Genomic DNA, 25,656 nt, shown 5'->3' with positions numbered 1-25,656 from the left:
TAGCTTTGTGCTTTCTGGTGCATAAGTTGAGCTGACAACTGAAGTAAAAGTTTAACAGTAGAATCTGAGAAAATTTGTGATGGATTGCATCAACATATAAGTACAAAAAGTTCACAGAGTGAAATAGATTATTTTGCCATGTGGAAGAAAAATCTGATTTTTTTAGGCAGAATCCTTTGTTGGAAAAAGATGAAATGATTACTGATAGTGCTGAAATAACAGTAAACATTTTAGGCTGCGAGTATCAGAAACTCTTGATTCAACTTCATGCAAAATATAAACTGTTATTATGCAATATCATTTCCTGTTGTTGCATGGAGTTCACAACTGCATTGAGTTGCATATTTTCTAGATGCAGTTATTCCAACATATTTGATTCAAGGTGCATGCCCTTAACAAGTCATTTGGAGCCATCAATCTTCAATAATTTAATCACCTTCAAGTTTATCAAATTCACAGTATTGAAACCTGTTATGAAGAAGATGGGGGCCAAAATTTCATAACTGACTCTAAAGATTCTTGACATGAATCTAGTTTGTTCAGCAATGACTAACTTTTTAGGTCTTAGATTATTTACTATCATCTCTCATGTTTTCCGGGATGCATGTCTTCCATCTGCTTTTGATGGTCTTTTACCAGTTCCTTCATTATAGCTCCACTGCTGGCTCATCATAAAAATAAACTTATCTCCTTTAGACCATCATGTTCGTCAACATCCTTCAATTAGTTTCTTTCTAGAGGTGGTTGCAAAATGCCTTAATTATGCTGAGCAAGGAAAAAATTCCACCTTGATGTTTAATTCTGACATTCCCCATATCAAAAGAAATTCTATTCTTCATGTCAATGTTCTGTCATAGCTACATATTTAGCCACAACTAAAGAACACTAGTTCTGATTATGTCGATAAATTTATGCAGAACTTTTGCATTTTGCTTGCCTCTCTTCAGAAACCCTGTCTGATTTGAAAGGGTTCATAATGATATCAGTTGTGGCACAGTGTATTGCCCAAAGTGTGAAACCTGGTAGCCAGAGTATCTATAATATTCAGTACTACATACAATAATTATTAATGTAGGAGCGGCTGTGTGGTAAGTAGCTTACTTATGAACCACATGGTTCTGGGTTCAGTCACACTGCGTGGCACCTTGGGCAAGTGTCTTCTACTATAGCCTCGGGTCAACCAAAGCCTTGTGAGTGGATTTGGTAGACAGAAACTGAAAGAAGCCCATCATGTGTGTATATATATATATATATATATATAGTGTGTGTGTTTCTGTGTTTGTCCCCCCAACATTGCTTGACAACCAATGCTGGTGTGTTTACGTCCCCGTAACTTAGCAATTCGGCAAAAGAGACCGATAGAATAAGTACTAGGCTTACAAAGAATAAGTCCTGGGGTGGATCTGCTCGACTAAAAGCAGTGCTCCAGCATGGCCACAGTCACATGACTGAAACAAGTAAAAGAGTACCCTTGATTATGAGCACTGAAATCCCGGATAAAAAAAATAAGTTCTCAGCGGTGGTGCCCCAGCATGGCCGCGGCCTTCGGGCTAAAACATTTTTAAGGATTTAAGGATTTTTTATCTTTTATTCATTTCAGTTATTGGACTGTGGTCATACTGGGGTACTGCCTTGAAGTTCTTACTAGAACTGATTGACCAAGTCTTATTCTGTTGGTCTCTTTCGAGTCACTGAGTTATGGGGATATATATATATATATATATATAAAGCAACATCAGTTGTCAAATGGTGGCAGGGAACAACTACAACGCAACACAGTCGCACACACATGCATGCACAATGGGCTGCTTTCAGTTTACTATTTCTTTATTGCCCACAAGGGGCTAAACATAGAGGGGGCAAACAAGGAAAGACAAAGGGATTAAGTCGATTACATCGACCCCAGTACGTAACTGGTACTTATTTAATCCAACCCGAAAGGATGAAAGGCAAAGTCGACCTCGGCGGAATTTGAACTCAGAACATAACAGCAGATGAAATACAGCTACGTATTTCGCCCGGCGTGCTAACATTTCTGCCAGCTTGCCACCTTATAGTTTCAGTTTCCATCCACCAAATTCACTGACAAGGCTTTGGTCAGCGGAGGCTAATGTAGAAGACATTTGCCTAAGATGACACGTGGTGGAACAACCCAAGATCACATTGTTGCTAAGCAAACTTCTCAACAGACAAACCTGTCTACAACAGACATTAACTTTTCTTTAGTATATAGGTATGATACACGAGGAAAGGAAATGTTTAGTGAGATTTATTACATTTACTGTATAAAGTACATTGAAAATATTCGTGCATCCTAAATGAAACAAGAAAGTACATTTGAATCTAACTCATGAACTTCACTGATGTAAAAGTGCAGCTGCTGCAAAGTCAACTTGTGGAAATCACATGATCAGGTTTTTTTGGGGTTTTCTCTAGAAAATCAGTTGGATTTTGATAATGACGGTACACTTATTTAAGTTTATGCTCTTTTTCCCTCTCGAGTTTCTACAGTAATATACATAGTCATATTGCTACAGCAAAACAAAATATCATTTAAATGTTGTTTTTTGGGGAGAAAAACAAAATAATTTCAGACTTTTTTCATGCATTTTTGTTTTTAATGGTCTTTAGATTTGAACATCAGAGATTCAGTGCTTGACAATTATTTTTAATTAAAACAAAAAACATTTTAATCAGAATCTTAATAATTTCAAACATAGTATTTTAAATTTTCAGAAATTAAAAAAAAACATTTTAGAATCCACCATCTGGTGTTTTGTTTGGTCAGGCATAAAAATTATGTTGACAATGTTCATAAATAGCATCTATTTATAATGTGCAACTTTCTATCTAGATATTAAAAAAAAAAATGAAACTGGGGGCATGTATGTTTCTTTGTCTTACCACCACCTGACAACCAGTGTTGGTTTATTTATGTCCCCATAACATTGCAATTTAGATGATAGCAACAGATGAAGTACCAGGCTTAAAAAATGCAATTACTACGGCTGATTTGTTCAATGAAACCCTTCAAGGCAGTGCTCGGGCATAGTCGCAGTATAACGACTGAAATGAATAAAAGATGAAATTAACAAACAGTTATGATTGTTAAGATTATTCAGTAATATTTCTAAAATTTGTAATTTGAAAATTTACTCTTAAGACTTTCATATCTGTGGTTCTAGGATGTTTTTATCTCAGATACAAATCATTAACATCATCATCATCATCATCATCATCATCATCATCATCATCATCATCATCATCATCATCATCAGTGTCACCATCCTGAACACCAAACCTCATAATGTAGTGACTGAAGTAAATGAATGAATAAGGTTTCCTCACACAATCTGTTCCTTTGTTAATTTTCAGGGTGGCATCATACAGTAACAGGTGGCTTTGTTTACCTAATTTGGTCCTGTCAGGACATGGGTGTTCCAACATTACACAGAGATAGCAATGGACTCTTGCTGAGACCATTTATATCTGTACAACAAGTAACTACTTAATTACACTGATTAATAATGTCTGCTGTTTTCTTATTCAAAATATCTTGTAAACACAATCATCCTTGTGTGTTGCATTTTAACTTAGTATAATAAACATGATACATTATAAAGCAATGTAGTTTGTGTGCAAGGTATGATTTGAATTCATATCATGGTCACCAACTAGTCTAGTTAGCTTCTTAAACTGCTCAATAGCTTACAGACTATTGTTTTTCTCCTTCATGAAATATTTTTATTTATTCATTTATTTATTTCCAAAGTTTGTTCAACTCTTGCACTCTGCTCTGTCTCTGTACAATAAGGATCTTTTTTTTTTTATGTAGTGATTTCTAATGGCACAAAGCTAACTATTTTTCTGCTTAATTTGGTTGTTCTGCTTGTGTTTTTTCTCCACTGATAAGACATCACAATGGAAAGCTACTTAGAAGTACCAGCCCCTGCTTTGCTTATCAAAACCTGCACCCTAATAGCTCTGTTATTTTTCCCTAGCTGATTAATTGATATACATTTATTTGTTATGCCATTTAGAAATTAGTCTTTTTTTTCTCTCCTTCTTTTTCTTTCTTATCCATTGTTCCCTCAGCCACTTGTGTCTACAGTTTTGAATAAACATATTTAGGAGTTTTAAAACCATAGTCACAACAATCTTTTTTCAACTCTTTCCCCTCTTTATATCTTATATTTAGTCTTGTTGCTTTTATTGCTACTTTTACTGCATTGAAGAATGCAGTGAATGGCAGAATTACCAAACCAAATGCCTTGCAGTATATAGTTACATGTCTTTACATTCTGAGTTCAAATCTCAATAAGGTTAACTTGACATTCTACCCCCACCAAGGTCATTAAGATATACATCAGCAGTTCACTGAAGATCCCTGGCAGGTTTATGGTTGAGCTTGTGACAACGGACACCTCTAGCATTCTCATCTTCCGGGGAGGGGACCGTATCCCTGCTCTACGCTATTGGGGCAGAGATGACTATCCATAAGTGTGAGCCCATGAGTCAGATTGGCTGTTCCAACACATCTCTCTTGCCATCCTCTTGGGCAACACTTTTCCCATTTTGTCTGCTGGGACCATGAGGAAATCTGAATTACAGGAAGTCAAGAGAATGTAATAATTTTGTAGTTTACTACACAAACACTAAAGCTATACTCATTGTTCTTAAACGCAACAGCACTGAGCTGGGCGAAAGGCTCAACAACATTTCATCCATCATCATGTTCTGAGTTCAAATTCTGCCGAGATTGACTTTGCCTTTCATTCTTTTGGGGTCACTGAAAAAAGTATCAGTCAAGCACTAGGTTCGACATAATCGACTAGCCCCCTCCCCCAAAATTTCAGGCCTTGTGCCTATAGTAAAAAGGATTATTCTTAAACACAACTGGAGCTGTGTGTGTAGTTCAGTATCAGTTGTTTTCAACTCCTAGTCAGGTCAGTTTGAACATTCTTCAACATAAACTGCTTTTTAAAAGAGGTATCTGTCTACTTACCAAACTAAACCTACCTACCTACTTTACATCCCTCTGTGGTCAGTATAGTATCAATCATCCCTCAAGGGTCCAGCATCTGTTGTTGCTACCACCGCCTCCTCTTCTGCTGCTGCTTTTAGCAACCCTGTGAGATAGTTGATTGGGGCAGGGTGCTAGAAAAAGAAAAAAAGGGGTCCACATGGAGACTGGTACTGATTGATAAACTGCTAAACAAATGAACACTTGTTGCCTTGTGGTGGTCGGGGATGAAAACATCACAAAGACACCCACAGACATACAACAAGCTTCCTTTACCAAATTCACTCTAAAGGCATTAGTCAACTCAGGGCTATAATAGATGCTGGGGCATCGCCTTAAAGAGTTTAGCCCAAAGTACTGTACAATGGGACTGAACCCAAAACCACATGGCTACAAAGTGAGCTTCTTAACCACAATGCCATTTTTGCACTTGCTTCACAACCACTTGATTCTGGGTTCAATCCCACTGTATGGCATTATATATATATATATATATTCAGCTGTATCAGTGCCAAGCAGTGTTTAGGCATAAGTGAACTTTAGGAGATTTAAGATATGTTTGTGACATATTTTAACTTCTAAAGACAAATTCACTGCAGTTATCGTGGAAAAAAATTTCTATAGGAGAAAAAATTCTATTTTAAATACTTTTAAAAATCAAATCTGATTAAAAATGTTTGTATTTTGTTGATAGGAAATCCTTTCCAAATATAGTTTCATTGTACTTTCTTTCAAACTGTTTCAGTAATTCTCTTACAAATTATTACCCAGCCTCATTTGTTATGCCAAGATTTTGGAAATGGCTTTTGTTTATTTCTTTGCCGCACATAAAAAAGTAGGAAATGATACAACTTGAAGCACAAACTGATGAGTAATCAATATATTTATATATATATATATATATATATATATATATATATATATATATATATATTCATTCACTCACTCGTGAATCTCATTATAAACAACATGGACCCATTTTCTTCTTTAGAAAAAATATATTTTCATATAAATTAAACATTGTATCATGAATAGCGATTGCGAAACCGGTCAATACATTAAAAATTATACTATAACCATGTAAGTGTGCATTGATGATGATGATGATGATATATATATATATATATATATATATATATATATATATATATATATATATATATATATAGGGAGAGTTTACAAAAAAACAACAAAAGACGAAGACAGGTGATGTACAAAACAAACAGATGTATTAGCATAACGCTCAGGAATAGAAAAAGTCTTTTACGTTTCAAGCCTACGCTCTTCTACAGAAAGGGACACAGAAAACAGAAAAGTGGTTACTTCATTTCACTTTTATTTACCAGATGAGATGACAGATATTTGTCAAAATCACTGGGAGAGCTTTTATGTGGTCATTTGGCTTGCTAGAAATAGTAACCAAATCTCCTTCAAATCGCATCCTACAACCTTGAAAGAAGGAAGGACACATTGAAACATGTATTCCTAGAGACTCCTAAATAGACAAGAGATTGGATGATCCTGATTGAAATCCTTTTGATCTTAAATCTGCTTGATCATGACTGACCTGCAATTTGTATTTTAAGTAATTGATTTGTCTGCACTTTGAATTGGTGTTTTACAGATACATACTTATATTTTCTTTTTGTTAATAATATGCCAGGCATTTTATTAACTATTGATTCACTTGTTTGGGTAATGTTTGAAAAAAGTTCCTGTCTATGGAATTAATTGTTAGTTTCCTGGGGGTGAAAATGTGCGGAAAAATAAGCACTGGACAACATGCTTTCCTAAAGTATGGTGTGCTCTCACTGACTTTACAGGATGTATATATATGTATGTATGTGTGTTTGTGTGTATGTATGTATGTATGAATGAATGAATGAGGCGAGATGGCAGAAACGTTAGCACCGGGCGAAATGCTTAGCGGTAATCCGGCTGTCGTTATGTTCTGAGTTCAAATTCCGCCGAGGTCGGCTTTACCTTTCATCCTTCCAGGGTCGATAAATAAAGTACCAGTTTCGCACTGGGGTTGATGTAATCGACTTAATCCCTTTATCTGTCCTTGTTTGTCCCCATCTGTGTTTAGCCCCTTGTGGGCAGTAAAGAATATATATATATATATATATATATATATATATATATATATATATATATATATATATATATATATAACGGGAAGCTTTATGAAAATAGACAAAAGACGAAGGCAAGTGGAAAACAAACAAACAATTGTATTAGTATGACGCTCAGGAAATATAAATAAAACAAGTCTTTAACGTTTCGAGCCTACGCTCTTCAACAGAAAGATACACAGAGAGAGAAAAACACAGAAAGAAGGAGAGAAAAAAAATGCGTGCAGTAACTAACGAACCAACATGGCGATCTGATTTCGGCCAGAAGTCAAAGATCAAACATGAGACGCGAGAGCGAAATTAGGGGAGATAATAGGGTTGAGTGACCAGCTCCAACATAAGGGTGTGTGTGTGTGTGTGTGTATGAGAGAGTATTAGTGCATATGAGAGGTCTGGACGTGTGTATGTATAGGGTTGGTGTATGTATTAGTATGTATAAGGGTGTGTGTGTGTATGAGAGAGTATTAGTGCGTATGAGAGGTCTGGACGTGTGTATGTATAGGGTTAGTGTATGTATTAGTATGTATTAGTACGTATTAGTATGTATAAGGGTGTGTGTGTGTGTGTATGAGAGAGTATTAGTGCGTATGAGAGGTCTGGACGTGTGTATGTATAGGGTTGGTGTATGTATTAGTATGTATTAGTATGTATTAGTTGGTGTATGTATTAGTATGGCACATCATATATGATGTGATGTGTAAAGTCGTGTGGTGTAGTGTGGAGAGAGGAGAAGAGGGGGAGGGGGAGAAGAGGAGGGGGAGGAGGAGAGAGAAGGGGAGTGAGGGAGCAGAGGGATGGAGAAAGAGGGAAGAAGGGAAGGGGAGTAGGGGTGAAAGGATGAAGGACTGAAGAAGTAGGGGTCGGGGGGAAAGGTAGGTGAGGAGGGGGGAGAGTTGAGACCAAATGGCGTATAAGAGCGAAGAGAGAAGATTAATTCCTGTTCACGGCGCAAACGGGAATCCGGATGGCCTCTGTGTAAGGACAAACCGAACACAGATAGGTGTTGCAAGGAGTGACCGGTGGAGCGGAAATGGCGAGAGACCGGTGTGTCGTTCGCAAGGTGGATGTCACGAAGGTGTTCCGCGAACCGGTCAGCCAAGCGGCGTCCCGTTTGTCCGATGTACAAGGAATGGCAGAGAGAGCAAGAGACGCAATAGATAATATTGCTGGAGGTGCAGGTGAAGGAGTGGATGATGGGATAGGGTCGATGATGGGTGCTAGTGAGGAGGATGGTGTTGGAGAGGTAAGGGCAAGTGCGGCAACGTGGGCGGGAGCAGGGGAACGAGCCGGGTTGGGAGGTAGGGTCAGGGAAGGAGCTATGGACCAAAAGGTCTCGAAGGTTGTGGGCTCATTTGAGGGGAGGGGTCAGTTAGGGAAGAGGTGTGAAGTGGACGGGTCGGACTGGAGATGACGGAAAGCTCGAAGAATGGTGCGTTGGAGAGGTAGGGTCGTGGGGTGGTAAGTGAGGGAAAATGGAGGCGGGAGACTACAGGGCGGGTTCGGGGAGAGAGAGCAGATACACGGTCCACGGACCATGCTCTGGCATGGGCGGTGTGGATAGTGGTGAGGGGGCATCCACGTAGGGTGAAGTGGTGAGCCATACGTTGAGACTGAGTCTCAAAGTCATGGCCGTCACTACAGAGCCTACGTAGACGGAGGAATTGGGAATAGGGGATGGAAAGCTTGGTGTGTTCTGGGTGGGAGGAAGAGAAGTTGAGGTATGAGTGTGAGTCTGTGTTTGTAGTGAATGGAGGTGGTAAGAGTGGAGTGAAGAATGCTAGCCGAAATGTCGAGGAAGGAGACAGAGGTGTTGGAGATAGTGGAAGTGAAGTGGAGGGCTGGATGGAAAGATTGGACGAAAGAGAGGAAGGAATCTAGATGTTCACGGGAGAGTGAGGTGGCACCGATAATGTCGTCAATGTAACGACCATATAGTTCAGGAGTGGGACCAGTGAAATTAGAGAATATTTGGGCCTCAACATAGCCAACGAACAGGTTCGCATAGTTGGGGCCCATTCGCGTTCCCATGGCCACTCCCGAGACCTGATGGTAGAACTCGCCCGCGATCGAGAAGCAGTTCAAAGTAAGGACAAGTTCGGCCAGACGAATGAGTGTGGAGGTGTCAGGTACAGGGTTGGAGCGGAGGTCAAGAAAGTGTCGAAGGGCCTGCAGTCCTTCGTGGTGAGGGATAACAGTATAGAGGCTTTAGATGTCCATAGTAAAAAGGATTTTGGAGGAGCCGGGAGGAAAGGAGAAAGAGTTGAAAAGCCGGAGAGCATGGTTGGTATCGTGGATGTGGGAGGGAAGAGATGCCACTAGGGGGGCAAGGACACGGTCGAGGTATTTAGAGATGAGCTCCGTGGGGCAGTTACAGGCGGAGACGATGGGGCGGCCAGGGTTTTGGAAGAGAATGCGTGGCATTCAGTCATATAATAACATAAATAATATATATATGCATATGTGGGCACAGGACATCACAAAACATGTATAACAAAAAAATACAAAGTACGAGTACATGGAATATGAACTATTTTTGGGGAGAACGAAACACAAATAGAAAAGAAGACAAACAACATAAAGAATGACCCTTCATCAGTCGTTGGCTGTTTTTCTAGTCTCGTATTTCGAGCATTTAACAACAATTGTTTGTCTTGTTTTCCGTTTGTGTCTTTTGTTGTTTGAAAAAATAGTTCATATTCCATGTACTTGTACTTCGTATTTTTTTGTTATACACATTTCGTGATGTCCTGTGCCTAACAGATGCATATACAGATATACATTTAGATATAAGTATGTACATATACATATGTATATATACATATATATATATGTATGTATGTATGTATGTATGTATGTATGTATGTATGTATGATGTATGTGTGTGTGTGTGTGGTGTGTATACAGTAATACCTCAGTTTGCGGGGACCCATGTTAATTTCACAAGCAGGCTGTTCTGTTGATTGGATCAACTGGAACCCTCGTTGTTGTAACTGATGGAGTGCCAGATATATATATAATTCTGTAAATTTCAAAATAGTGCTACATTAGGCGTTATATTTCATCACATTGAAGCTCTGGCTTAATGACTCTCAAATCTGGGAGAAAATTCTGGTCATGTTTAAGTATTATTCAGTGAAGCAGAAAGAATCTACTGTACCTGTTGAAGTAGTGATGAGAGAATCATTAAGTACATGTATATAATATTTAAGGTTACCAGCCATGAAAACATATTTTAAGACACTAGTTTCCAGTAACATATTGCGGTTAATGAAATCAGTTGTCCTTCTTTGCTCTCCAAATTTTTTACTTGTGTCTATTTCAGACACAAACAAGTATATTATAGTCACTTTATAAAAATCTATCTTAGAGGGTTGCCAGGAGAAATAAATGATCTTGATCTGCAAACTAAGATGTGTTTGTTGCCTAATTAAATTTTTTAGGCATTTCTCTTACCGAAGTTCTTCTGGAAATGTAAATCCAATAATTCTAACTCTATCTTATATCCAGTTTTATTCTTTTCCTTTTATTTTCTATCATTTTTAACAAAACAGGCTTTTTTTAAAAAAGCATAACAACAAAGTATTGATTTTTGTTTTTTATTTTTGCATTATATTTTTAAAACATCTTAATAATTTTTAGTGTAAACAACCAAATTTGTTTATTTTATTTTTGTGCTTTTGTGTTCTTTTTTCTACTATCAATTAAAAATCAAATATGCTTATTAGTTTTGTGTTTCAGATGTTGAAGTTAATATGCATTGCTCAATTTCAGGTTGTTTTTCTTTTTATTGTGTGATGGTTGCAGAGTTTTGTAAACTTTTTTTTATTGAGTAGAAGAAGATATTTTTATTTATTTTTTTAAGGGAACACATTTCTTAACAGACTTTATTACAAACCACTAACTTTTACCCAGTTGTTTCCAGTTATTTCCCTTTATAATTTTTTAATATCTAGACAATGCGCAGCCTTTATTAAAATAGTCTCCCTCATTTGTGTAATCTATTTTCATTCGTCTTCAACCTATATTTTATTTTCTCTTTCGTTAACATTCTTTTTCTTTATTAGTCTTATACCTGCTTTTTTTCCCAGTTTTTTTAATGGGATCACATCATCTTTTGTACATAGGTTTTATTTTTATTTATTTTTTCTTCTATCTCTCGGGTTTCTTAATTCTGCTCTCTGTGTACTCTCTTTTTTATATCATTAACAAAGTCTCTCACAAACCACACAGTATATGTAACTCAGTCTCTAATGTCTAACCTTAACTTGTGATTGATCTATTTCTATTTCAGATCAGTGTACGAGCAATAGTAACTGTTCATATGGTGCAACTTGTAAAAATAATGTCTGTGAGTGTGACATCGAATGTCATGAGAGCCTGTCTTCGGATGGCGAAGTCTGTGCTTCAGATGGCCGAGTTTACAATAGTGAGTGTGAGATGAGGAGAGAGGGCTGTGAGAAGAATATTGATCTCATTCTTCATGACTATTGTCCTAACCCTACACGAGGTAACTTCCAAACTGTTCTCAAAAGAAAAACGCCCACCCTTTGTAAAGCCTTGCATCACTTGAACTTCATTCCCGTCTCGCGTTTGGTCATTATGCTTCAACTTGCCTTTATTTGATTGCTGGCTTTTCTCCATATGCACAAAATCTAGGTTTCACTGAGTAGAACATGAAATGAGCTGCAGATTTTTCTTTTTGAATATTTCCTATTGCTATGTTAATTTTTTTCTTTTTTTTTTCACTCCATGTTGTTTTGCTGCTGTTCCTTCAACTCGTGAAGTTTGTTATATTTAACTGGGTTGATCTGAAATTTATAGTTTATGTCATAGAGGGTAAATGACGGTTAAATATTTGTTGGGTTTAGATACCCAGGTGCTATACACTAGATTACAAAATACATTTTAAATACCTGAAAGCTTATTATGATTAACTCATTTAATACCAACCTGACTTAGACTTTCATTAGTTCTATGATATAAAACATACCATTTTAAAATGTTTATACTTAAATTTGGTGAAACCTGTCATAATTTTATTGAAAATTTTTAAGTTATAAGTTCCAGATTAATAATGAGAAAGAAAAGACCCTGATTTTACTAAATCTGTCCAAAATAATATTATTTTACAAAACTAATTTAAATATTCATGGTGATGCTCCAGCATGACCACAGTCACATGACTGAAATGTATAAATGGATATAAACGAGTATAGATTGTAAGTTTTATTAGAAATGTAGTCAGAAAAAAGGATTAATCAACAAAGTAATTAGTATTACTTTAACAAAAATATCTCACTTGTGTGCTGGGGGTCTTCAATGGTGTCTTTGTATTGCAAGTAGTTAGGACTAATCTAAGGATAGTGATAACTTCCTTTTGCTCCACAGTTGCTTTGAGGAAGGTCCTGGTTGTGCCCTTCTTCCCCTAACTAAACCATTAAAAAATTCTATCAAAAACTTAAAACTGTTGGTCATCTTACTATAATGAGCATTATGTCCATCTATGTTTCCTCTTCACGGTCAAATGGCTAATCCAATGGTCATGATGTTTTTTTGGCATTACAAAGGAGGTAATCAGGAAAGTTTTTAGTGAAAAAAATGTAAAAAAGTATGATTATTTAGTGGATATTGAGTTTTGTATTAATAAATCAACTTTGATTTTTTTTTGCTAAAATTCTGGCAACTACGATTAATTCTGGATTCCCCTCCCCACCCCTGTATAGTTCATGAATTTACAGGGGTTTAGATTTGCGATACTATCCCTTTATTTCCCATTGTAGATGGGTAGATTTACTATCTTACTATAATGGGTGTTATGTTTATCTCTTTGTTCCCTCTTCTTGACTGGACCAATGGTTAAGATATTTTGGGGGATTACAAAGATGGTCGCCAGGAAGGTTTTCAGCATTAAAAAATCAGAAGGTATGATTATTTTGTGGATATCGGTTTTTGAATTGATAAACGACCATCACATTTTTATTAAAAATACACCAACCATGAGTAACTATGGATTTTCATTGTATAGTTCGTGGTGCCATTATAGATACAAAGGGGGTTATGAGGATGGTTAATAGCGAAAATAAATTGGAAAAAGTGTGTGTCAGTATATAGTGTCTGGTTTTCATTACGAGTGGTCCACATAACGATTCATGATGCAGAGGCTGGGAGCCTATTTCAGTTTCGGAGAGAATCATATCACATGGCACTTAGTCACAAAGACGTCATAGACTGCTGTATCACCAACAACAATGTGATTTCTTGAAGACATCACCCAGCAATCTATCAAAGTCCATTTACACATTTCTCAATACATACTGCTGTTATAACTCCCCACCCTCATTTTATGCCTCCATCGTAGATGGGTAGATTTGCTAGTTCAGTAGAAAGTGGAATCTATATAAATTTTAAAGAACTCCTTTACTTTTTAATTTTAAACAAATATGTGAGAGTTATATTATCATAGATTTAAAAAGTCTACTTGTGGCACCTGGTACCGGTGAAGTGTCTGCTATTATAGCCTCAAGCGGACCAATGCCTTGTGAGTGAAATCTTGTTGATGGAAGCCAATACAGATATCTCTGAGTATTGTGTGTGTGTGTGTGTATTAGTATCTGCATATCTTCTCAAAGGCACTACTTTGTCAGTGACATTATTTGTTTCCAAAACAAAAGATCCAGCTGTAAGGGTTGATGTCAGGAAGGGCATCCAGCCGTAGAAAACATCCAACTTTAAATGTTATGTCTTTGGCAGTGTGAAGAAAGCCGACATAAAAGTGTTGAATTTGATTTGTCTTTAAAAACAGTCTATCTTGTTATGATTTTTGGAACAATGAAATGGGGTGGTGGAGGTGTTTTTTTTTTTAACCCTGGGTTATTACAATAACCTCTCTAGGGGTTTTGTTTTCAGCCCAAAGTTAATTCTGGTAACTCAAACAGACATATGATTGAATGTTTCAGTCTTGACCATCCTGCTTTTAGTATATATATATATATATTAATGGTTGGGTGTCATCTGCTGTTTCTAGCAGGTTCAGCACTCAAAGCATGGGTGAGGAACCCTTTGCCCACAGTTAAAATTTCACTCACATTGAAATTTGAGAACACCCTCCCCTCCCTGTTGTTAGAGTTCTCTTAAAAACCTATACAAAAATATTAGCTTACGCCTTAACAGCATAACAGTAATTTGATATTAGCCGTATTAACTATTGAATGTGTAAAATTAAAGATTTATTTTTCTCTGTGTTGTGTCCCTATAAGTGCTTAAGCACTTGCAGTTTGTCCCTTGTTCAAAAAAAGCTTCCCATCCCCTAATTTAAGGTTTCCCTCTCTGTTGATTTCTATCCCAGCCATTTAGCTCTTAGGTTTTAATTATCATGAGAAATTCAATCAAAAATTAAATTAATCCTAGTAGTTATAATATAAATGTTCTACAATAAGGAAAAAAAATAATTTTAATTAATTAGGGTTGTTAAATAGCAGTAAGAATTCCTTATTAGTGTTTTCAAATTTTCTATTGAATTTCATTTTATTTGTATTCCCACCCCCATTCCTTTCTCCTCGTAACAGAAAGACAAAGAAAGCTAGCCATGTCTCTATGATTATTACCGATGATATTTATAACTGCTGTAGTTGTTTCTGCAATAGGGAAAGAAACATACACTTGGTTCTGTTGTTACTCTGGCATTGCAAATATGTACAGCACAAGGATTGCTGATCAAACAATTCTTCAACATTGTAGTGATAAGTATCACATTTTTATATATATATATATATATATATATATATATGCTTCTGTCCGGCAGTCGCCATGATAGATCGGTAGCTACTACACACATTTTTTTTCTCTTCTTGTTTCTTTCTGTGGAAGAGCATAGGCTTGAAGTGTAAAAGACTTTTTCAATTCCCGAGCGTTATACTAATACATCTGTTTGTTTTCTACACCACCTGTCTTCATCTTGTTTTTTTTTCATCAATTCTCCCTATATATATATGTATATACATATATACATATATATATGTATATACATATATATATTGGAGTGTGATTTAGATTGGCTTGAGATTTAGGACATAACTTGTAGTTCCTAATTCAGAAGATGACAGAGAAATTATTAAGCAATTTTGGCTGATGCTCTCAACAAGTTCATACAACCAAGTAGTAGAAAGTCACTTTTTATATTTCCATTTTCCCATAGCTTTTCTTCCACCATTGAATTTTTAGTTTTACCAATTTTTCCCCTCTCCTCTTTCAATCTTGGGCTTTCTTAATGCTACAATTACGTTAGTATTAATGTAATATATTTGTATTGGCTTGGTTATACCATTGGCACTAGGGCACGGGTACAATTGACTCTCAAGGAGCTCATTCGCTTTTAACTGATTTAGCTTCTCATCCTATTAGATACCCTCACCCTGTCCTTGTTAGACAAGCTCTGTAGGGGCTAGTTTAGTCATCTGTGAGCAGGTAATACTGCATTATGTGGTTATTAGTAGCAGGTTTTAATCAGTGTGTGATGGAATTGGTCTTAGTCTGATATAGACTTCTAAGATGTACTCTACTAAAAAAGTGTAAAAATGACTAGAAACAAAGCCCAAAAACACTAATTCTTGGATCAGATTGTCCAGGTGTTGGCTTTGATGAATGTGTTGATTGTATTTGAATGTTTTTCTCTTTGTAAGTGTAGTGACTCTCTGCATTCTGTAATGTATATAGGAAAGGGAAATATCAGGTAACTTACTGTCAGGTTTGTTTCATTGTTTATGAACCTGTGTATTGTAATGTCTGGTATTAGCGTGAGAGAAATAAACATTGGGCATGATTTTAAGACAATTAAATATTGTTGGCTAACCAATAGGGATCTATTTATTTGTGTAAGCGGACTAAATGTAAGCACCATCATACAGTTATGGGTCAATGTCAGTTCTCTGCATAAAACTAATTTTAGGGTAAGCTACCATCTTCTGCTATACAGCAGTGATTTCAGTGACCAGTTCCTATCAGAGCCATATTCAATGTAAGCTTCCATTATAGAGACATGATTCAAGTTTTGTTAGTGTTCGAATTCCAAATATCTGTAGTTACATTAAATTATTTTAAGGACCGTGAGCTTAGTGTTTGGTCATTGCAGTAATTACTTGTTGGTTCTTACTACCTCTGCCTCACTTTAGCTTTTGTTGGTCAATCTAGGAGCTGTTCTCTCAGTTAGGGCTTATAATCTATGTCTTCAGTGGTAATTAAAAATTGGTGGTATTAACATGAGCCAGCTAAGTTTCATCGGAAAAATTAGAACTGGATATGCACCACATTGGATAGTAATTTTCCAGATTTGTTGTTCTTTGAAATCAACTGCTGAGCTAGTAAATATACTAATTAAAACAAGTAACTGATTTAATTATTTTCATTTCAATATTTTCCTCACTATATATATATATAGCATGTATTCTTTCCACTCCTAGTTGTCTTTAATTACATGGTTTTGTTCATATTGAAGTTCCTGGTCTGAAACCTTTCTTAGATGTCACTATTCACTTGTTTATCATGTTGTGTACATCTGCCTATAACTATAACAGCAACAACAGTTAGTACTTCTGTAAAAAAGTTATATATTGATAATCCTATGGTAGCTTATTTTTAATTTCCATTTTGTTTTGAAACTGAATGTAGGAAGGAATATTAAGTATGGTGTGGCATTCTTCTCTCTGTTGATTGTTTGCGTATTAATCCATCAAGAAATGCTTATTGATTTTAGAAAGTTCAATACCTATTGGTCTTCCTCTTCACCAAACTGATCGGTTTGTATTGCTGTTAATAAAATTGGTATTTTTCTTTGCTACATTACTGAACTGTTTGATTTATTTAGAGAAAACAGATTGGTTATAATGGACAGGAACTGTCAAATTTGGTAGTTTTCTTTTGGAGAATATCTGATTAGAGAAAAGATGTTCGCTAGATGGCATATCAGTGCATCTCTATTGTCATTAAATTGAACAGCAAATAAAAATCCTATTATTTTCAGTTAAGCTGTTATTTTCTATTTTACTAATCAATTGATTTCAGTTGCAGGTTGAGTTTCTTGACAATACTTGCTGAGGATAATCTTGTCTTTCTTAGGTTCTTGTTACGGAGCAATTTTCACATTTTGTTTTTTTCTTTTATTCAATTTGGTAAATAATCAATATAGAAATTTGAACTGGCACCCAAGGCTATTCTTCAAAGTCAGTTCAACAAAGAAATCACAAGGAACAGCCCAAAGAAATATTTATTGGGGAAAATTAATCTTTTTGATTTAATGCGCTGAAGCAAAATGTATTTTAAAATTAAACTTGACGCTTAAAGAAAAAATAATTTTTGCCAGTTTTAGCATAGTTCTAGCTATTTATTTCTTGCTTGCTAAATATATTTTTCCTTTTTATTTTATTTTTTTTTATCACTTCAATTACTTCCATATTTAAAATTGAAGCTTTTATAAAAAAGTCTCCCCTTATTGTCTCCGTTGCCAATATGCAGTCTCCACCACAGGTTCCTATTTCACAGCTTTTGTTCGCTTTTCAGAAAAACCTAAGATGCAGGGTTTTACAATTTTAAATTGCTAAAGATGCTTTTCCATTTAGTTGCCTTCATTATGTATTGTTTTAGCCAACTTTAATGCAATTCAGCATGGAATGTCTAAACATCAATTTTATTAACTCAAACTGAATTATCTGGCCAACTAGACTGGTCACTTATGTATGTGAGTCAGCCAAGTAGATAGTATGCATGTAGGGGACTGAAAGAAATCCTTACAAAGAGAGAGAAAAAACAAAAAGATAGAGTAACCCCACTCCCCAAAGTCTGAGTGTCGGTGTTTCTTTCATTTCCCAATATTTTTTATTTGCTTTTGTACATTCATCAAAGGTTGACACTGCCAAGCCAATATTTTGCCCACCAACATTTTCATTTAGCTTCATTTTTTTTTTTTGTGCTTTCAAAATATGATCAATCTATTTCTTTTTTTCTTTTAGCAAATATTTTGCATTATTTTCCAAATTGTTCTCACTTTATCCCACCCTCAAGCTTTTCTTTGCATGACTTTACCAATTATAAATGGTGACATGATTGGACAGAGATACAATCTGATGATGAGATTTTTTTATTTTTAATTCAGTAAATGATAAATTTCAGCTGACAATATTTGCTCATTGTATTTCAGACTTTGTTAAGTCTTTAGATTGTTAATGTTAGATCCAATTCATTAAATTCTTCAAAGCTCTCAGGAAAAATTTATCTATAGTCTAGTATTTTAAATTTTATTTGGGGAGCTCCAAAATTCAGATTTATTGCAAGCATAAAATTAAGTAGATAAGTCATCTGAAATTTTTAAATATACATTAGAGTCAAACTCTGAGGAAATAGTTTGTATCAAAACATCTGTAAAATAATGTGAATGGGTTATTTTAAGGGTATGACAGAAAACACCCTGTCAGTAGTGTAAAATAATTGGCAGTTTCCAATAGCTTAGTGCCTCATTATTTCCTTAATTCTCTCAAGTTACATTATTTGCTATCTTGTGTAAGAAAAAGTATGTAAATGTCTTCCAAACCTTGATGGGTTTTTAAGAACTAGTGCTTAGTTATGAGCTTTTCTAAATTTTTTTATGGTTTAGAAGATGAAGAGCTGTGCTGCTGTCTTTTTCTAGTACCTCCAGTGTGTTGCGTTGATACAGTGGGAAGCAATGCTTCATCAGCTTAGCTCACTCTTCACACTGAAGACATGAAGAGTGGGCCTTGCTAAAGACACTCAAGGGCCAAATAGTGGTGTTAAATCAAGTGAAAGATTATATCTGCCTCACAAGTTTTACGGCTCTAAGCAGATGAAGGATAAAGCTTTCCTTGGAGAGGATACTGGTCTGCCTCAGCCATAGCTGGGTGACCTGGATGCATAGAATTGTGCTGTCCAAATACATAACTATTGTAGAACCGGGTTATCCAAATACACAACAAAACACCTATATAGAATTGTGCTGCCCAAATCCACACAGCAAAACATCTACTGTAGAATTGAACCCACGATGAATTGATAATGCAACACAATATCTTCTCAAGTACTTTGCTTCTTCTAATGTCAGTTAGTGGTGACAAGTGTGAAGAGAATTTTTGCTGGTGGACTGACACCATAGCCATTTCGTCAGCACAGTCCCTGCTGAGCACAGTCGGAACTGTTTTATTTTTTTAGATTCAGCAATCATTAACAAATGAACTTTCATCTGATAAAGTTCAGTGTGAAATTGTACCATTACAGTAAACAAGACTGTATCAGATAGAGATAGAGAACTAGCCAGTGCCTTTAATGAACTTGGTTACCCAAACTTTGTTGATATAGATAAGCTTTTAACCCTTTAGCAGTCAGATTTTTTCTGTCAAATGTAATGCTTATTCATTCACATTGTTTTGAATTAATCCATGCATTATCTTGTAGCTTTAAGAGATTTCAGTGCTATGGCATTGTTGAATAGGTATGAGAGGTTGGATCTGACTAGTTTGAACATAAAACAGGTAGAATATTTTGGCTTGATATGGCCAGTTTAAATGCTAAAGGGTTAAATAAAATCAAAGTATTATTTGGGGTAACTATTTGTAGTGACAGTCTTTTAAAAAAAGGTTAGATCTGAATTTGATTTTCATTCCTAAAAGCTGAGATTTGAGTAATATACATTTAGCCACCACCACCTTCTCTCCTTTTTCAACTGAGGGAGCTACATGTCTCCTTTACTGCAAGATATTTATTTCTGTCTGTCTACCATACTTTAAACTCTTACCTTTTGGCATAAACCCACCTCCCGCAGTTAAGGGGTCTTATTTTGTGAGTTACTTGGTGACCTCACTAATGCTAGTGCCATGTAAAATGCACCGAATACACTCTGTGAAGCTGTTAGGAAAGGCATCCAACTGCAGAGACCCTTCCCAAGCAGACATTGGCACTTGGCCGCACAGTTCTCTCGCTAGTCAGCTCCTGTCAAACCATCCAAACAAATGTCAGAATGGAAAAACAGACATTAAGTGATGAGGGTGATATAATTAGAAACTAAGTTGGAAATCACCATTTAGGGTTTTTCCTCTGGGTTTTTAAGGCATTCAATTAATGTTTAATAGCTGTAATAAAGATAAAACTTTAGCATTTAATACACACCTAAAAACCTGAAAGTGTTTTCTTTCAGTAAGTTTTGAATATTGTTGTTCAGCTTACTGTTTTAAGGTTTTTGTTTTATATATTATTTAGAAATGAGCTATTTTAACAAGTAGATTTTAAATGGTATCAAGTTAGGAAACTGCACCAACTATTTGATTATTTCTGCTACTAATAACTAAGCTTTTGAGAAGCTTGATACCAAGATCAGTCCCTAACTGCTGCATAAGCTTTTAGTTTCATAGGGGCTGACAATTTTACTATTACACCAGAACCTATGCTCTCCAGAAGATTTGCATTCTAAATAAGACTATCACATACAGGTAAATTAAATCTGCAATCATTTCATTGCAGTTCTATCTTGAATTTTAGTCAGTCCTATGAGATTTTCTTTCTTTTTTTGTTCCTGATATATTTGTTGATAATACTGTGAAACTATTACAGTTCTATAACCATAACATAAACTCTTAAGTCATATCAATTTTGTGTGTTACACTTCTGACCTCATAAGTTGTATATCTGTGTGTGTTTGTTCTTGCTGTTTTCCTAACAAAAGTTGCAATATTGCACCAAGCTTCTCATTGCTTCAGTTGCAAATGCTTATATATATATATATATATATATATGTATGTATATACACACACATATTTTTTTTTCATTTTCACTATTGTTTGCCACAAGGTTTTCATTGATATTTAAAGATAAAGAACATTTTCAGATATCTTACCATTCATTTTTATTTCCAGGGTAAGACCAAAACTTGTTGTGCAAGATATCTTTCACAAGCAATTTTAATTAATTTTTTGAAAAATTGAAATATATGTCATTTGTTCTATGTTTGTATTCTTTTTCTTTTTTTATTTTAATTTTATGAAATGCTATTGAAGAATTTTTAGTACACATCATCTGTATATTTCCTAATGTACACAGTAGAATTCGCTGTTTACTGGTTTACAATTAGAGCACAAATATAGAGGTATGAGAAAAATATAGATAAATAAGTCTTTATTAATGATGCCTTGAAGTGATTTCACCTGTTAAATTAGAATAGATTACAATACAGTGAATTAAAAAAGAGACCTAGAGAGTATGGAGATGAAAAGCTACCTACAAGGCACAGACCATCATCCATGGTCTTATTAACTGAATGTATTATAGGCACAGGCATGACTGTGTGGTTAAGAAGCTTGCTTTGCAGCCGTGTGGTTTCAGGTTCAGTCCCACTGTGTAGCACAATGGGTGTCTTTTACTAAAGCTCACACCTGGGCTGACCAGTGCTTTGTGAATTAATTGAATTGACAAAAACTGTGTGGAAGTTCATTATGTACATGTACGTATGTGTGTGTGTCTCTTTATGTCTGCACCCCCCCCTACTGCTTGACAACTAGTGTTGGTTTATTTACATCCTCATAACTTGGTGGTTCAGTTGAAGAAACCAATAGAATAAGCACCGGACTAAAAAAAAAAAAAAAACATACTGGGTCAATTTTTTCAACTAAAACCCTTCAAGGTGATGTTCCAGTATGGCCACAGTCCACTGAATGAGAAGAGTAAAAGGTAAAAAATATAAGCTATTATTTATGCCTGAATTTGCTTCAAGATGCATCTGTTAGGGTCACTGACTTACTGTTTGTTAGTATCAGAATACTGTTTTATAAACATTGTATTTTAAATGTTTTTTGTCATTATATTATTTCATAAAGGTAAATGTATATTTTCAGTTTTCCTTAGTTCTTGTTTATAAGACGCCTTGTCAATGCCTGTTCTCTTCACCTTATATTGTGGGTACGATGTAAACAAGCTATGTAGAATTCAGTTCAATATGGCTGTCTTTATAGAAACAAATTAAAAGTTGAACACATTCAATATCCTGTTGTCAAATTCAACCAAACGTATATCTGCAATCTGAACCATATCAGTTTCTGATATATATGCACTCTACATAATGGACTGAGTACTTTTCTCATTTGTAAACATGTTCATCAATCCATGTTTGTGTAAGTTCAGGCATTCTTGGTAAAAGAGCAAGGGTCTCTGCACCACCACCCCCAAGTAAACACATGTAAACTGTTCTACTTGTATTAAATGCTTTTGAGTATCAAAACATACTTGTGTGGTTAAGAAGTTTGTTCTACTACCACATGATGGTTTTGGAATCAGTTTCATTACATAGTATCTTCAGATGTCTTTTGCCTTGGATTGACCAAATTCCTTGTAGCTAAAATTGGTTGATGGAAGCTGTATAACAGCCTATCAAGTGTATTTATTTTTTTTTTGTGTGTGTGTCTATGTGTTCATTTTGTATCCTTGTTTATAGGGTGCACACCAACCAAAAAAACTTTATGGTATTTTTGCTCCATCCCAGTTACTTTTCCCTCTGCTCATGGTGACTTTGTCTTTTGTTCTTCCCTAGGTCAATAAAAATTAGTCCCAAAGAACTTTTTGTCTGACCATCAGCCAGATGCCCTCCCTGTGTCCAGGATTGGCTTGCCAACTCTTTCCAGTTCCTTCTGTGTTGTAGTGCATGCATACTGTCAGCAGGGCTCTTGTTCCCACTCCATTCTTTGGTGTCATCAGTTTACAGATGTCTTTGATGGCCTCTTGTCAAAATGGTCTTGGGCAGTGAATGGCCAAAATATGATAGCTTTGTGGACTTCATCCTTGACTCCAGCCGTCTTTGGACTTTCAGCTTGTCTCGTACTGCAGCATTTGTTACCCTGTCTTTCCAGTTTATCCTGCACAAATTGTGAAGATCGACATATACAAGTTCACTATCTTTAGCTTTAGATACTGTGCTATGTCTTCTGAGTTGAAGATTTTATCCATTCGTATAAATGTTGTTTTGCATGTGATTATCAAAATCAGAATACTCATGTGTTTAATATAATTGTCTTAGAACTCTTATAAGCAGTGCCCCAGAATGAAATCAGTAAAGGAATGAAATGATTGAGTATCTCAGGTATTCTTGAAATATGTTTTCGATTTGTTCCACGAAGAAGCAGCTTTTTCTGTGTCTTTTTTTATATATTATTTTAATATCTGAAGCACAATCGCTGTCAATTTAAGGTGCTGAACCATTTATTGACTTCCCAGTCATAAATTCAGACATTTTGTTTATCTAAACAAAACATGGCATTCTGTTCCCCTCAGCTTGCTTTTTGAGGCTAGGTTGGCCTCATTCTATTTCCAGGTTCAATGGTCAACAGTGATCAAAAAATGATTTGGTTGGAATAACAATTTCTCTTTGTAACATGAAATATTCAGATTTTCAAAACCCATCCAACCAACCGTATTAATATCCTGTTTAGGAAATATATTTTATAAATAACAGAAGTTATTTTTGTTTTGACAATCGATATAAATTCTGTTCAATTTTTACCCCTTAATATAATGAATCAATATTGAGTGGCAAGCTGGCAGAATTGGTAACATGCCTGGTAAAATGCTTAGTGGCATTTCATCCATCTTTACATTCTGAGTTCAAATTCTGTTGAGGTTGACTTTACCTTTCATCCTTTTGTGAAGTGGCTGTGTGGTAAGTAGCTTGCTCACGAACCACACTGTTCCGGGTTCAGTTCCACTGCGTGGCACTTTGGGCAAGTGAGACCAATAAAATAAGTACTAGGCTTACAAAGAATAAGTCTTGGGGTCGATTTGCTTGACTAAAGGCGGTGCTCCAGCATGGCCACAGTCAAATGACTGAAACAAGTAAAAGAGAGTAAAGAGTACAGTTTCTATTTGAACTTTCATCTGTACCAGTTTATTTATTTTCACTGATTCAAATGATGTAAAGTTTTCTTTGTTGATAGTAACAAAGAATTCATTTATTTTATTTTAATTATATATTTTTTTATTCCCTTTGTTGTTTGATTTCCCCTGTTACCAAGTCGGACATCAAAGCATTTGAAACACCTTCATTGGTCATTGATGTTTCTATAATTTCACCTCTAGGCTCAGGTACAGTTGTGTGGTTAAGAAGCTTGCTTCACAACCGCCTTGTTTCAGGTTCAGTCCCACTACACAGCACCTGAGGCAAGGGTCTTCTGCTACATCCCCAGGCTAACTAATGTCAGTGAATTTCACTGACAGAAATTGTGAGAAATCCCATCATATGTATGTGTCTTTGTGTTTTGTTGTTTGTCCCTCACCACTTTGACAACTGGTGTTAATTTGTGTATGTCCCCATAAAGGAGTAAAGATCCCTTCAGTCACGAATGACCATGAGATTGCACCTAGAAAGTTCCCCTCTGAAGCACAAGTTCAGGTGAGGTTGTTTATAGGAGACCAGCAGTCACCCATGCATACCGGCCTCCCCTCTCCATGCCACCAGTGTTATCCAAGTGAAAGGCAAATGCTGATACAGCTTGACACTGGTGACGTCGCAACTCATTTCTACAGCTGAGTGAACTGGAGCAACGTGAAAGAAAGTGTCTTGCTCAAGAACACAACACATAGTCCGGTTTGGGAATCGAACTCACAACCTTGCAATTATGAGCTCATTGCTCTACCCACAGAGTCATGCACCTCCGTAGAATAAATACTAGACTTAAAAATAAAAAAGCATGCTGGGGTCAATTTGTTCAACTAAAACCCTTCAAGGTGGTGTGCCCTAGCATGGCTGCAGTCCAATGACTGAAACAAGTAAAAAATATAAGATAAAAACTTAAATTTTCCTTTTATCTCATTGAAATTATTTTGACTAATATTCATTCAAAGGACAAGATTTCTTTCTCTTTTATTTCTGAAAAAAAAACTTCCTGGACTTCCCTTCACAACTACCATAATTTTTTTTTTTTTTTTTTGCCTTAATATAAACTATATTTTTGTAGCTTACATTTAGATGATAGGCTGCCCCTTACTGAGATTATTTAGTTTATCTGGTTCAGTATTTCACAGTTTTAAGCTCAAATCTTTACTCTTGCTTATTTGCTTATTTGCTGCTGAGTAATTTCCCTGCAACTTTTTTTTTTTTTTTTACTTATAAACAAAAATAAATACCAACTATAAATGATGTATTTCACGTGATTTTGTTGTGAAATCACCCCCCTCCCCACTCCAAAATATCTTCCAAAGTTCTACCATGTTTTGTAAGTTCTGTTAGGGATATTTTGATCCTTTTTCTTTATATTGATTTTTTTCCATTTTTTTTTCCAGTTTTTATTTTCATTTTCTTTATGATGTTTAAAAATTTTATCCTTGTAAAATAAATAGAAAAGAAAAATACCAGTCTTAATCAGATTTAAATATCTTTTCCAGCTAATTTCTACCAGTTGTCTTCCAGATACTCTTATCGATTCTTATTCAAATTTTGTTTTAATTTCAAAAATCAGGGTGTTT

At 35.6% G+C, this 25,656-nt stretch overlaps 1 protein-coding gene across 2 annotated transcripts in view; it reads left to right on the top strand.

The window, feature by feature from the left end:
• Window positions 1–25,656, top strand: part of LOC115209076 (insulin-like peptide receptor) — a 171,239-nt gene that overhangs the window by 47,599 nt on the left and 97,984 nt on the right. The window contains exon 2 of one of the 2 annotated variants that reach the window (XM_029777174.2): window positions 11,450–11,665. The exons of the other annotated variant lie outside the window; for it this stretch is intronic. Coding sequence (XP_029633034.1) covers window positions 11,450–11,665 — 216 coding nt within the window. The remainder of the gene's footprint in view (window positions 1–11,449; window positions 11,666–25,656) is intronic. 2 annotated transcript variants of the gene reach the window in all.

Source organism: Octopus sinensis, linkage group LG3, assembly GCF_006345805.1.
Source record: "Octopus sinensis linkage group LG3, ASM634580v1, whole genome shotgun sequence".
NCBI lineage: Eukaryota > Metazoa > Mollusca > Cephalopoda > Octopoda > Octopodidae > Octopus > Octopus sinensis.
The sequence above is the reverse complement of the archived record's forward strand: the minus strand, read 5'-3'. Positions and strand labels throughout refer to the sequence as shown.